Below are 14,285 nucleotides of genomic sequence, written 5' to 3' on the forward strand. Positions count from 1 at the left end.
ACAGTTTCGTCTACTTTTTAAAGTCTCCTCTTTTACAGACATCTTCAGCCTTCCCCCAGACCCCAGCATTAAATTTGGAGGAACATGAAAAGCATTACGTTCTTGTTAATTAATCTTTGCCAAAAGCAACCAACAACATTTCAACTGCTTCATGTAAGACTCGACCATACACCATATTAAAAAGTGATGTTGACCGAGTCTTACACTGAGCAGACGATTTGAAATGTTTCTGTGGCTGTTCTTCCAAATGAATCAAAACTGAATGCTCATGTTTTGCTCAATCCGCTTCCACAAAGACAAGGTAAATAAAACACAACAATTTTAATATCCTTCAAACTTTTTTTGAAATTTGGCTTAAGATATAAACTGTAATCACGATGAACGTGAAGTGAACTCGGAAAAGTTGATGCCAAGTGAAAATTGTTGTACAGTAATCGATGAAACTTTTTCGTATGATGATGAAAAAGGCTTCTGTTTGTGCCAGTAACATGCTCAACAAGAGTACCCAATTATTTACTATTGGAAAAACTGAGTTCGGTTACTTTTTTATCCACCCTCTTACTATGTCCCTCAAAAATAGAGCTTTGATAATATAAAAGCAGTTTTTATTGCTTCCTAAATTTTGTATGTTTTTCTTGGTAAGCTTGCAAAGTGTTATTGAAATTTCCAGGCAAGTGATCTATTAGATATGATTTCGCATTTATTCAAATAAGTTTCCCTTTTTTTTGTGTGATGAATACATGTGTCACTGTGTCTGAAAATTTAGCATTCTTGTTTTTGGATTCTGTCATTATCTCATGATTCTTCAAAAAGATGGGCAGGGAAATTTTAAATTGGTCTTCAAGTTTCTTATCTGTTTCATAGCTGATGATTTCATTTTCTTGTGCTTCTGGTCTTCAGTGGAGAAATGTCCTTTTGAGTTGTCCGCTTCTGGGTCTTCCCATATCTTCCAGGTCTGTTTGATGGTCTGGCTTTATTCTTTTCATTCTTTCACAGAGCACCCTACGCCACCCTTTACAAAGCAGTTGCACTGCTTTTGGTCTGAACAAGAGTGTTTAAGGTAGTGACACTGCCCCTGATCCTTTTGGGCCAAGGTAGTGTTCCTTTAGTATCTGTTTGCCAAAGAGACATAACCTAGGACATTCTTGACTGAGTTGCACTTTCAACCTTTTCTTTCATTGATCTTTGGATTGTCAACACCTTTTAGCTCACTTGAATCCTGATTTGGGAAAGAACACTAAAATTTGTTAATGTTATTTGTTACGTGACAAGTTTTGTGGAAGTCATTGATATGCTTTGGAGCTGGCCTCCTCGGTTATATCGATTGTGTCAATGTAGGAGTTAAAGATTTACAGTTACAATTACCAGTCACTGTTATACGCTACATTGTGAAATTGACCAACAAGGAGGTGGTTTGAACCAGTGGCGGTGGGTGGACCAAAATTTGGGTGGGGCTTAGGTTGCTTCCAGATTTTCTATAGTCACAATGAGCCACGGCAGTTTGAGTACCATGCAAACGAGAAGAGTTGCCTTTGTTTTCCATCTCTTTGTTCTTAGTTAAATTCTTGTCGATGGTGTGAACGAAGCCGATTCACCTCCAAATTTCCTCTAATTAGTTTTCGTGTGATGAAAAAGTTGCCTTACAAGTAATTCGACCTGATTTATAACTGTTAAATCTCAGTGGCACAAACACAAACATGCACACACAGCATTTCAAACATAATACTTCTATGAGCTGGACTAGGCCGTGTAGTCGAGAAAGTTGAACGCACCTTACAAAGAACCAATGAGCGCATAGGTATCTGTGTCAGTGGGGGAAAGTGTGTCGTAAACTTTCACCCCATTGTCAGGGCTAGGAGAGCGTGAGCCCTCGGCACAGTGTTATTTTTTCCCAGTCTTCTACCTTTTTACAAGAAGAGTTTCATTAAGGACGGGCTGTGGGAAAAGGGCTGATCTTTGCTGAGCCCTAAAGACATTTGATTGGCTGCTGGGTTACTATAGTTGTAAGCGGTGACAACAGTGATTGGGTAAGCGAGCAAGCCGCCGAATAGATCACGCTGTATTCATTGCGTGCGGTCATAACGGTTTCAACTGCTTATTTCATTATGGAGAAACTTTCATTTACTTTGGGATAGAATTGGGGGTGGCGGGTGGGGAGGGGATAGGGGCTCAAGCCCGTGAGCCCTTCACTTCCCACCGCCACTGGTTTGAACATGAGTCCAAAGTGAGGCTTAATTTTTGTTCTCCTTCTAAGAGTATTTCCCGTTATCTTGGTGTGTCATCTGTGTCCAAGTGTACCAACACAATAACCATTTCTGTGGTGAAAAAGCCATGTGTGCTTTATCTTCTTCTTCTTTTTTTTCTATCCTGTGGTTGGGGCAACCGTGGGGGCACCACTGCATCTGACAACCAGCTCTCGCCGTTTCTCTTTCTCCTCTGCTTTTCTCAGATTGTCACCCATCATCTTTCCTGTCCACTCTGTAATGTTGTCCTCCCTTCTCCTCCTCTGCCTTCCTCTCTTTCTCTTTTCTTGTACGGTTCCTTGTAGGATTGTTTTGGCAAGTCCTGTGGATCTTGTGACGTGCCCATACCATTTTAATTTTCGTCTCTTCACTGTGATCAGTAGATCTTCATGCTGCCCCACTGCATTGGTGATTCTGTTCCTTACCTCAGTATTTAAAATGTGGTCTTTGTATGAGATGTCAAGGAGTTTGCGGTAACATCTCATCTCTGTTGTCTGAATCCTTTTCTCCAATTCTGCTGTCTTCTTTGTTTTACTTTTCTAGCTTTATTTAAGTACAGATAAATATGCCTTATATGGCTTATTGTGTGTAGCTTAGAACCAAATGATACTTGGTGATATTCCTTTCACTGCTTGGGTTCAGTCACCACTGACTGCTGCCGTGACGACGTTAAGGAAGATTAATTGTGCTTATAGTTTTATTCGTCGTCTTAAAAGCAAGTACACCCTTAACCCTTTCGTTGCCAGGGGGGTATGCATTGCTACTGTCAGCGCTGATTTTCAGCTGAACTCGTCACCCAACACAGCAGTCTAGTGTCTCAGTGTTAATGGACGTGCGGTCTAGGTCTAGCATTCTTGTGACATATTTCGGATGCCGGGTCTTCTATTGTTTCACTTTTTTTACTTTTCTTATTCCCGATTTCCTCCCATCTTACTCCTAATTTCGAATAACCTGCAAATCTAAGTCAAAAAGTGAATTTCTTTGCCGTTTTAAAGTCATTTTGATGTTAACGTTTTACGAGAGCACGCATCCGTTCGCTTGCCTAGATATATTATACATTTATCGGTCGCTTGCAAGCGTAAGCTGTAAAGAAATATTAGCTAATTTAGTACTGGTATGCTCGTCTTTTGTTCCCGAATACGAGTCTACGCAGCGCTTGTGGCTAAAACTTCGTACAGAAGAATTAGAGCCAGGTTATTAGCGTGCAGTACATGTAACGTCGTATAGGCAACCACGAGCGGAAAATTTTGCCAACTTCTGTGACGTACATGGAATGGTGCAGCGCTAAAAATTATGCATTTTCGTGACATACGATGTAAGACAACGAAGTGGTTCATAATGCAGGTATTTAGAAAGTGCTACCTGTAGGTCCTACTTTTTTCCCCCCAGTTTCTGCCGTCTGTCTTGCTTTTCCCCGCACCGTTTAAAAAACAAGAATTGTTATTCCTTTTGCTATTCTCAGCCTGGGCTGTTGATCAAGCCAAGCGTCTTTGAGGAGATCAAGATTCGCGTATACAGTTGCACTAAAGATGATGCTAAGCGTCGCAGTATCCGTGAAGCCTTCCAAAGATGGCTACAGGTAAGTCAGTGTTCAGGATTTGTTACTATAATTTTCTTAAATTCTCCTTGCGCCCCCCATGTCAATTTTCAAATTATGTAACTTTGTTATTTAGCTGTGGGTTTTTTTTTCCAGATTCATTCCTCCACTTTTTGTAATCACAAAATCTGGCCATTTCAATAGTTCTTCTTTCACCAAGCACCACAAAGACAAAAGAAAAGAGTGCACCGTAATTTGTGCAAACCAAAAACAACAAAAAATTGTCTCTTTTCTCAAGTTCTGTCAATGCTCAAGATAGCTGATCCAGACTCTTGGCCATAGGTTTGGAATATTAATGTCAAAGCTTCTATTTATTTCTGGTGGTGTAGTGGTGGGGGGGGGGGGGGGGGTTGTTAGGGTTTTCTTTTTTTTGGGGGGGGGTGTTTTTTTGTTTTTTGCTTTCCATTGAAGAAAGAGATACATGCAATTGACAGTTTGAATGGAAGTGAGGAAAAGATTTAGGTGTGTGTGGTGCTAGATCCAGAACAATACCTTCAGCTTCGAGGGAAACTGAACTCTTATTGTTTTTACAGTTTTGGGGAATTTTGTTACGATTTTGTAGGTACTATTACTAAAAGTAACATAATTTTGCTCCCATACAAGATAGAATAATGCATCAATGAATTCAGAATTGGATTTGCTTTCAAGTAACATGCTTTGGAACCATGGAAGAAGTTTTTAACATTTTAAAAATCTGATCGTTGACCAGAGCCAAGCCGTGCAGTGAACTGTTGTGAATGCAACCAACTTAATTGTGTTTCGTGCTTTCTTATATGACCTTATGCAGTTCCGAGCGCTGTAAAACTTACTAAAAAAACAAAACATTACCATCAGCTGATGGGGCTTGATTCTCATCTTCAATAGACTCAGAGCTTTCTTCATCATCCCAAAGCTCCTCATCGCTTGAAACATTGGCAATTTCTTCGTCAGAACTGCATTTTGGAGCCATTATTTGCATTTTCCTTGGGACAGTGTGAGCAGCAATGTTTACGGAATTCAAAATGACGGACCGAAAGGCACATGAACGCTATCTATGTTTCAATTGACGTTTTTTAATAGAAAAATGCACTTTTTAAAGTAGTTTTGGTTTCATTCATCAAAGAAAGCGTCCCCCTTTTAAAAAATGGCATTTTGATACCAAATAAGGCAGATTATTATGAAAATTATGGGGGGCAAACCCAATAACCAACTGTGGTTGAAATTCTAAGTAAAAAACATTTGAGGGTTAAAGGGCATATTTGGTATTGAGACTAAATTCAAGGGTATATCCTACAATTATTCAGTGCTTTCTGACAGTTCTGTACCTGATCCTCTGTCATTATCCACTAGATTTGTTCAAAAATGCAGTAGCGTAGTGCTACTGAAATTCTGTGGCAAAAGATCTGTACACGTCTTTGTATTTTCTTGTATAAGTTCCAGATATTTACGTTAATTCTCTCAGCAATAAGTTAATGTTATAGAAACCTGCCAGATTGTGCCTTTCCTGCAATGGGCCATTATCCCGCTCTGCATTCATTTTGGGTTGATCGGCAGTACAATTTTAGCTGCGAATTTATCCAAATCTGGCTAGCCATTATAGTGAACTTTTTGTACCAATTTCCTCCTTTCTTTCTTTGCTCATTTACTCTTTCTTTCTGTCCATATTCGTATTGTTGCCGCGGCTGGAAAAATCTGCGCGTTGATCAAGTAACCTGACTTGTGATTGTAGACCGAAAATCACTGTCAGAAAGAAACATTTTAGCGAATTTAACTTGATCTAGAGAAATTGTCAGCTCAATGATTCCACGGGCCGCGATGAATGAAATTTATGCTAAACCTACTAAAATCAAGAATAATTCGAAGTAGTGTTCGGAGGTTGTGACATTTGACATTTAAACGTGAAAATGGAGTAAAATAAGAATATGTGCTGGATAACTCTATACTCTATCGTCAAAGTAACATGTCTATTCATTGTTCCCAAGTTTGCCATCTGTCAATGGTGCGATTACAAATTAACTGAATTATAGTAGCAATAGCAAAGGGAACCTGTTGTTAAACATTGCCATTAATGGAAAGATTTGTTGGAGGAGAAATCAAACAAGACAAAATTTTGGTTAAAAAATAGATTGTTGGCAGTCTCTTCAAACAGGCTCCCAAATGCCATTTTCAAACCCTCTTAAAGCACTAAATTTCAAATTCTTTGGGGGTTTCGCCCCCTGATCACCCACCAGGAACCTGTCCCTGGACTCTGCTTCCTACACCTGGGCAAAATTCAAAGTTAATTCCTACCAAAATATTACAGTCTGTGTAAAAACATACAGAATACCTTTGAAATTGGAATGTGGCTACCTGATGGCTAGGGTGCTACGAAATAGGAAAAACGGTCATATACATAAAAGTCAGTTGTACAGCAGGTTGAAGAACCAGAAGTCAAATACCCCTGAAATCTCACATGAGAAAGCAAAAAGAAGATGAAGTCAACATATATAGCCTTGAGAATGCCATGCATGCAGCAAATGTCACTTTTTCAATGTTTTCTCTCATCTGCCTCTTTCAGAAACTGAAATTTGAGCAGTAGGCTGTACGCATTGTGTTTTGATGGGGTTTTTTACGTAGTCAGCTTGCTAATGTGTCTAACAGTCGCCCTGAGCAAACAAAAAAAGCGCAGAGTACTACATGCTGTAATGTGCTCTGCACTAGGATGGAGAACTGGGAAAGCTCAATGCTAGTAACGCCATGGAACACATCACATGCTCTTGTGCAAGGCATAAGTGAACTAACTTTTGTCGTTGCGAGCACTGTAAAACTCTTATTAAACCTAAAGCTAAACCAACTAACTTCACAGACACAATAGGACATGATCAACTGAAGGTTGTGCGACTGACATACATTGGCTGTCCCTGCATCACTGTACACAGTGTGCAGGCCTATTGATGTGTGTGATAAATGTAGCAGACGGTACACTGACTCTACCTCTTTCTGGCCTGCAATCGACACCTATACATTCTTGAGTCTCTTTCATCTGTTTTGCTATCTCGAAGTGTGTAAGACGTGATGATATGCTCTATGCTGTAATTGAGGGTTGCCAGTGAAGATGTAGACAACGTGTGCAGCATGCTGACAAAATGATTTACTTCTCAGATTCAAGCCCTTTTGGAAATAGACACATCCTGCTTATTGGTGAAGTTTGTACAATTTATAAGTATGGAATAATAAAGGGCATGTTGTACTTAATTAAAGAATATTGCATCAACAGAAAATCTATAAATTTTACCCTAGTGTCGATTTTTGGCCAATATCTCCATTTGTGGATTGCCTGAAGTAACTCATTTTGTCAGAAGGTCTCTCACGTGTCCCTTGAAATTCTTTTCGGCATAGAAATAGAAGCATTGTGGCTAATCAATAGTTTTCTTACAAAGACAAAAAAGTTTAAGAAATTGAGAATTCTATTTTCTTTCAGTTTACCTCTGATTTTGGATTAACAGTGTTCATTTTAAGAGGTCTTCACTTTATGCACATCCAGGGTCTCCATTCTCTGTGAGGCTCACATGGGAGTAACCATGATGTTATGTGAGAAAAAGACTCGTTTTAAGAAGGGTTCCCCAAGTATCCCCTCACTTGGGGAAAAAAAAGACTTTGGTGTAACGTTTGACAAAATTCAAGTATGCATTTCATTGTGGAATTGATTGATAAACTTCAACTGATAGCTGCAAACTTTTGTGAACTGACCCAACAATTTTATATTTCTCAGTGCTGTGTGCCTTTTGTGCACTAAGCAATCGAAGTGTCAAAGTTGTATGGTTGAAGTCTTGCTTTGATAGTCTTATCTTCTCTTCAAATAAATAGCCATGCATAGCACCACTTCACTGGTCGTATATCTACTTATGCTATAAGAATTCATTTGATTTCCAACAATTTTTAGAATTGAGATGGGGGGGGGGGGGGGGGGGGGGGGGGGGGGATGGGTCTGAGAGGCAAAGAACAAGCAAAATAATGTTTGGGATTAAGATTTAGATATTGATGAAAATGACGATGATAGTGGTGAAAACGATGGAGATGTTGTTGGAGATCTTACTGTTGCTTTGACTTCAACTAGATGGAAACAGATGCCTGACGATGATACTGGGAGAATGAGGTTCTCTAGTATGAACTGTGGTAATAATTTTGCTTCTGTTTTTTCCACTACCGAACTTCCCTTCACACTATGGACACCGGTCTCTTGTCCCATGTGTTGGAGTGACCAAACTTATAAGGTACTGCATCACTGTTGTCTTTAACAGTTAATAATAACAGTGTTTGCGTTGTTCCACTCACTATCTTTTATGGTTTGTAGAAAGATAAGAAGCTTGGATTAACTCCCTTAGTGTCAGTTAACAAATTTTTTTTCAGAACTTATTGAATGCAAGTTTAATCTTCATCTCACTAAGTTTTCAAATTTCTCAAAAACTGGGGTGCTTCAACTTAAAAATTAATTAGAAATGAAGTAAAACAGCTGACGTCTCAAATACTGATATTCATCGACAAACAGGAATGTGTCCGGTCTCTGGGACAAAACAAACAAAGCGAGTAAGCAAGTAAATCTGCGAAAAAAAGAAAATTTTGGGGTCAAGACGATATAATAATCATATGCTCTACTCAATGTTTGCCATCTTGCCACTGCTGTCTACGTGCCTACGGTGTAGTTGCGAAGTTATTTGCCATAGCAGGAAGATAACGTGAGTATGTGTCCCAGGTGGGGAAATTTTTTAATAATTTGATAATTTCGTGAATTCATTCGTGTAGCAAAATGCTAGCCACCCCAGATCAATGCGGCTAGCCACTCCGTAATAATAATTGCTTCTATACAGTGCATATCCATGCTCTATGCGCTTTACAACTATTTATACCCCAGCAGACCCTTGATCACTCAGAAACATTCTTTGCTTCCCGGGAAGCATACCGTGCAAGCTGTGGATTGCGGGATCTCAAACACTAACAAACTGACAAGATCTTCCACTGTCTATTACCAGGTACCCGTTCCCACCTGGGTGAAGTGAGGAAAATGCATGTAAAATTCCTTTCTCAAGGACACATTGTTGGGTCCTTGACTGAATTTGAACTCACGACCTTACGGTCACGAATCCAAGAACCTAACCACTAGGCCTAGTGTCCTGTCTACAGGAGGTGAAACCCCTCCAGTGACGAGATGTGGCACATGGATCCCAGCTCTCATGTTATGTGGTGTAACTTCCTCTTCTTTTTCCTTCTCACTCCCTTCTTCTACCTCCTCTTCCACCACTGACCTCTTGTGCAGTAAAACTCGTGGTTCCCTCATCCCACAGAGTGGGCGCCTTGTTGACCGCAAGGTACGACAAATAGAGAGGGAAACCGGGTAATTGATGGTTGAGGGGAGATCAGTATGTGGACTGTCCCTCACCAACACACCTCTTTGGCCCACATTTTCCTCTTAGACAGGAGGGTGGCAGGGCCCATGCAACTCAAGATACAACTTCGGAACATAGACCTTGGGCTCAGTAACGGATGAGGAGCCCCAGAGTCAAACCAACCTCTCCCAACACATATAATGGAATCTAAAAAAACTAATTGACCTATCCCCAGCTTTCAACGTTAATACAAAGTCTTAGCAGGCAATCCCTTGTCTTGTCTCACTTCACTCACCAATTTCACTCTCTAAAATCCAAAAATATTTAAATTACAATTGAGAATTAATTATTTGACTGAACAGGGAAAGTGTATTGTAATTTGCATGTCTACCTCACCATGTAGTCATCCGAAGAAACAAACAAGTCAATCTTCAGGCAAAAGAATCCTTGTCCCTCTAGAAGGTATCAATGGAGAACACCCTCCCACAGACAAACTTTAAGAATAAGGTCTGTGGGAGGAACAATGGAGCGAACAAGTGAGTAATCCAATATAAAACCCAAGTTGGGTCCTCGAAGACCCCCAGGTCTCTCCAGCGAAGAGATGAAGTTATTCTTACAGAATAACGTATTGGACATACCTCCCTGTACTGACACATAAATACCTTGTGCAGGGAGAGAAAAGAACATTTTGTGTCAGATGCGATACCGACTCCATGATCAGGCACATCCTAATAAAATATTCGGAGGAAATTGTATTAATTTCATTAACTAACTATGATATATATCATTGGTATAAGATTCAATTTTTTACCTAATAAGCAGGGCTTCAAAGTCACCCAGCATCTTATCCATCCATAAGATACGAAATTAATCCAAAAAATCCTGGGGGAGGGGGGAGGGGGGAGGGTGCAGTGAGCAACAAGAGGAATAAAGTTCGTGGGTCAGGTTATCAAGAAAATACATCCTGACAAAAAAACATTAGATCTGGTTGAGGTTTTTTTTACTTTAAAAAATGTTGTATTCTAATGTGATTATAAATAAAATAACCCACTAACAAAAACTACTAACAAAGATGACAGTTGCTTGCCATATAATATGTAAACTTTGTTGCATCTTAAGTTATATTGTAGGCCTACATGTTGCATTTCATAATATTTTGTTTTAATTTGGTTTTGATTTGAACATAAGTTAAATAAGCTGCCCTCCTGCCCAGTATCTTGGATCCTAAAATTTGTTCTCTCCTCTTTATGCTTTTTCAGGATGAAGGATTGTGTGACTCCTAGGCTGTCATGGCATCCATTCCGTCCTTGCTGAACTCATGGAGGATTTTGAGGAGGGAAACTAATTTTGGTCTTGGAGTGGTTTGCAGGTAACGAACACTGAGCAAGTTTCACAGGCAGCTAATTGAGATAAATCTTTTGATGTTTCTTTGATCTTTGTCTGTTTGTACTTACTACGGATGTGTTGATGTGTAGGGTGTACTTGTGTGATAATGTTAACTCACTTCAGACGGGTCACACAACAGTTGCGTGACCCCCGCCATGACGCTCGCGTCGGGTCTCACAAGCCCTGCGTGACCAACTTTGGAATTTTTTTTTAGCTCTACAAATCACGCACGGATCGCGAGACCCGCCTCGTACCCTTGTTTGGCCAAGCCTGAGCTACTTAGACTTCGTTTCGTATCTCTGGGGCCGGTAGTTTTTAAGTTATTGAAGGTGAAGGACAGTGACCCAGACTGGGGTTGAACAGACCGGAACTCGCGCTTTGTTTTTTTCTATACAGCTCATAGTAATCCGACAGTCGCGTCGTAGTAACGGTCGAAGAAGTCGCATGAACAAGAATCACATAATTTCGCCGTTTTCTATACTTCTGTGCGTTTTACTAGTTCTAGTGTCTCAGAATATGATGTGTCTAATAGTTAGGATCCTGGATATGTACCCGAACACGGCCCGAGTCGTAGTTCTAGGGCTAGATCTAGCACTAGTACCGGTGTTGTTTTTCGCGCAACGAAATCACAACGTCGTGCCGTACATCTGTCTCATGTAATTCAGTGTATGGGTCTGAATCAATGCACAGACCAGCTTTTATATTTTCACCAAACACTTGCACATGTATACAAATCAAACCAGAACACTTTGAACTTTTATTTTTGTTGTTGCAGTGAATTTCATTCTACTTGTCACGTCTCTGGAAATTTTTCGAAAATCAAATTCATGCCAATTTTTAAAAAATCATACAGATTAAAGTATTAGACTTAGACAACTTTAGTTTTTTGTATTAGATTAAGCTTGAATGTTACTTTACTATGTCAAAAAATGATTACAATAGGGTAATTCTGAGAGTTGTGGTGATTTATTGAAATACCCCCCAAAACGCCAGTCTTCAACGCTTGTGGCTGGTGAAAGGGCCCAGTCGCAAGTGAGTTAAATTAAAACAGTTCTTGGTATCCAAAAAAGATTTTAAAGATCATGTTGTTGCCCTAGCCTTTTTACATACTGGTTTAATCGTGACTTTATTTCTCCATTTTACGTAACTAAACAGACATGTGTGTTCACATTCCTGAAAAGTTTCATGTCAAAATGATGAAAACTAAGGAAGGAGTAGGGAAAAAACGGCAAAAAAAATACATTTTGCGAAAACTGACTATTATTGTGAAAATTCACTATATTAACCCATCGTCATGTTTTTAAAGGCAATTTACGTGGAGAATAAACACTTTCTCAAATGTATCCATGCTATTTTTGGACAAAAAACTGGTTGATCTTGAAAAATCAGCCAACAGAAAATTTGCACAGCCTGACCCAAAATCTGCAAAACCAAGGGTCGCTCCTCCCCTTAACTCACTTCAGACGGGTCACACAACAGTTGCGTGACCCCCGCCATGACGCTCGCGTCGGGTCTCACAAGCCTTGCGTGACCAACTTTGGAATTTTTTTTTCGCTCTACAAATCACGCACGGATCGCGAGACCCGCCTCGTACCCTTGTTTGGCCAAGCCTGAGCTACTTAGACTTCGTTTCGTATCTCTGGGGCCGGTAGTTTTTAAGTTATTGAAGGTGAAGGACAGTGACCCCAACTGGGGTTGAACGGACCGGAACTCGCGCTTTGTTTTTTTCTATACAGCTCATAGTAATCCGACAGTCGCGTCGTAGTAACGGTCGAAGAAGTCGCATGAACAAGAATCACATAATTTCGCCGTTTTCTATACTTCTGTGCGTTTTACTAGTTCTAGTGTCTCAGAATATGATGTGTCTAATAGTTAGGATCCTGGATATGTACCCGAACACGGCCCGAGTCGTAGTTCTAGGGCTAGATCTAGCACTAGTACCGGTGTTGTTTTTCGCGCAACGAAATCACAACGTCGTGCCGTACATCTGTCTCATGTAATTCAGTGTATGGGTCTGAATCAATGCACAGACCAGCTTTTATATTTTCACCAAACACTTGCACATGTATACAAATCAAACCAGAACACTTTGAACTTTTATTTTTGTTGTTGCAGTGAATTTCATTCTACTTGTCACGTCTCTGGAAATTTTTCGAAAATCAAATTCATGCCAATTTTTAAAAAATCATACAAATTAAAGTATTAGACTTAGACAACTTTAGTTTTTTGTATTAGATTAAGCTTGAATGTTACTTTACTGTGTCAAAACATGATTACAATAGGGTAATTCTGAGAGTTGTGGTGATTTATTGAAATACCCCCCAAAACGCCAGTCTTCAACGCTTGTGGCTGGTGAAAGGGCCCAGCCGCAAGTGAGTTAATGAGAATAAGATATTAGAAAAAAAGAAAAATAAGAGATAAATTGGCAGAGGGTAATTCATTTAATAAAATTGATCCCATTTGTAAATCATTAGTTACAGTGTAGGTAAACTGGATCCCCTTCTATAAAAGGATTTGATAATAACAGGGATATTTTGTCAGTGCAGATGGTTCTGTTTTATTATAGCCAGGGCCCACTGTTATTGTATTTAGTCATGGTTTAGTTTAACCACCCTTTGTGATTATATAAAGATTTACTTTAATCGTATCCGTACGCCTGGGGTCATTTTGTACTCCAGGGGTTGTATCCTTTACATTTTAGAATACTTCTAGTGCGAAGATCTCCTTGATACTTTCACTATTTCTCAAAAAATCATTTTGACAGACTGCTATGCAAAGCATACAGATCGGATTATCAAGTAAATTTCCTCTTTGAAAAGTGGGGGCACAGAGTTCCCCACATCGTATGGATACGATAGTAAAACACGACATACGCATCCGCTTGCTCTGCTGCCTTCCTTTTATGGTAGTTCTAGTGCCAAATGTTATGGTTGTTTCAAAGAATTGTTGAAATAACATCTTGTATATTTTTTTTACATTTTACAAATGCTCGTGCTTTAGTGTTATTCATCATTTTCATCAATACTATGAATTACTATTGCTTTTATTTTAATTCTTAGAGGTGATATTGTATCATTTAATCACTTTACGTAGATGAGATTTGGACTTTGTAGTCAAAGATAGTACGTAACAAAATGGGCCACTCAGCCAAAAAAGTGTCCGCCGGAAGTTCGCTCTTTGCTTCAGATGGCGCTGCAGTCTGTTTTGAAGCTCTCTTTCGTTTTTCCATAAGAATAATAGGAATAGCGCCTCCTTGTGTACGCAGATCGACTGCTGTTCATCAGCAGTTTGGGTTCGTTCAGTGTGGAGTTTTAGTTTTCATGATTCATAGCAACTTGCTCCTTTTCCTTGCTTTCATGGAATTTTAGAATGTTTAGTTTAACAAAGTCTTAATACAGTGGTCTCCACATTAGAACTTGGTCCACGGAAGACAAAACAAGCAAGTTCTCCTCCTAGGTAGATCTAGAGCAGACATGGTTTTATAGATGGATTTCAAGGGTCACCACTCAGTTTCCACTGGTTTTCTTCCTGGCACTCATTGATGTATCCTGCCCTGATTGATTATTCGTGGTTGAAATATATGGGCGATCCTGATGCATTATCTTCTGACTTGACTGAGGTCTTGTGAGTGGAAAACTCATGGGAACCAATTGAAAACTTTAAACTTAAAAGAATGCCATCGGTAGGCATCCCCAGCCACGTGCGTTCGTAAACAAT

At 39.6% G+C, this 14,285-nt stretch overlaps 1 protein-coding gene across 1 annotated transcript in view; it reads left to right on the plus strand.

The window, feature by feature from the left end:
- Positions 1–10,615, plus strand: part of LOC101863959 (deoxynucleoside triphosphate triphosphohydrolase SAMHD1) — a gene marked incomplete at its 5' end in the record, with an annotated part of 47,344 nt that extends 36,729 nt beyond the window's left edge. The window contains 2 exon segments of the mRNA XM_005092593.3: positions 3,706–3,822; positions 10,442–10,615. Of these exon segments, the coding sequence (XP_005092650.2) occupies positions 3,706–3,822; positions 10,442–10,465 (141 nt within the window).
- Between the last annotated feature and the right edge of the window lie 3,670 nt (positions 10,616–14,285).

Source organism: Aplysia californica, unplaced genomic scaffold (assembly GCF_000002075.1).
Source record: "Aplysia californica isolate F4 #8 unplaced genomic scaffold, AplCal3.0 scaffold00049, whole genome shotgun sequence".
NCBI lineage: Eukaryota > Metazoa > Mollusca > Gastropoda > Aplysiida > Aplysiidae > Aplysia > Aplysia californica.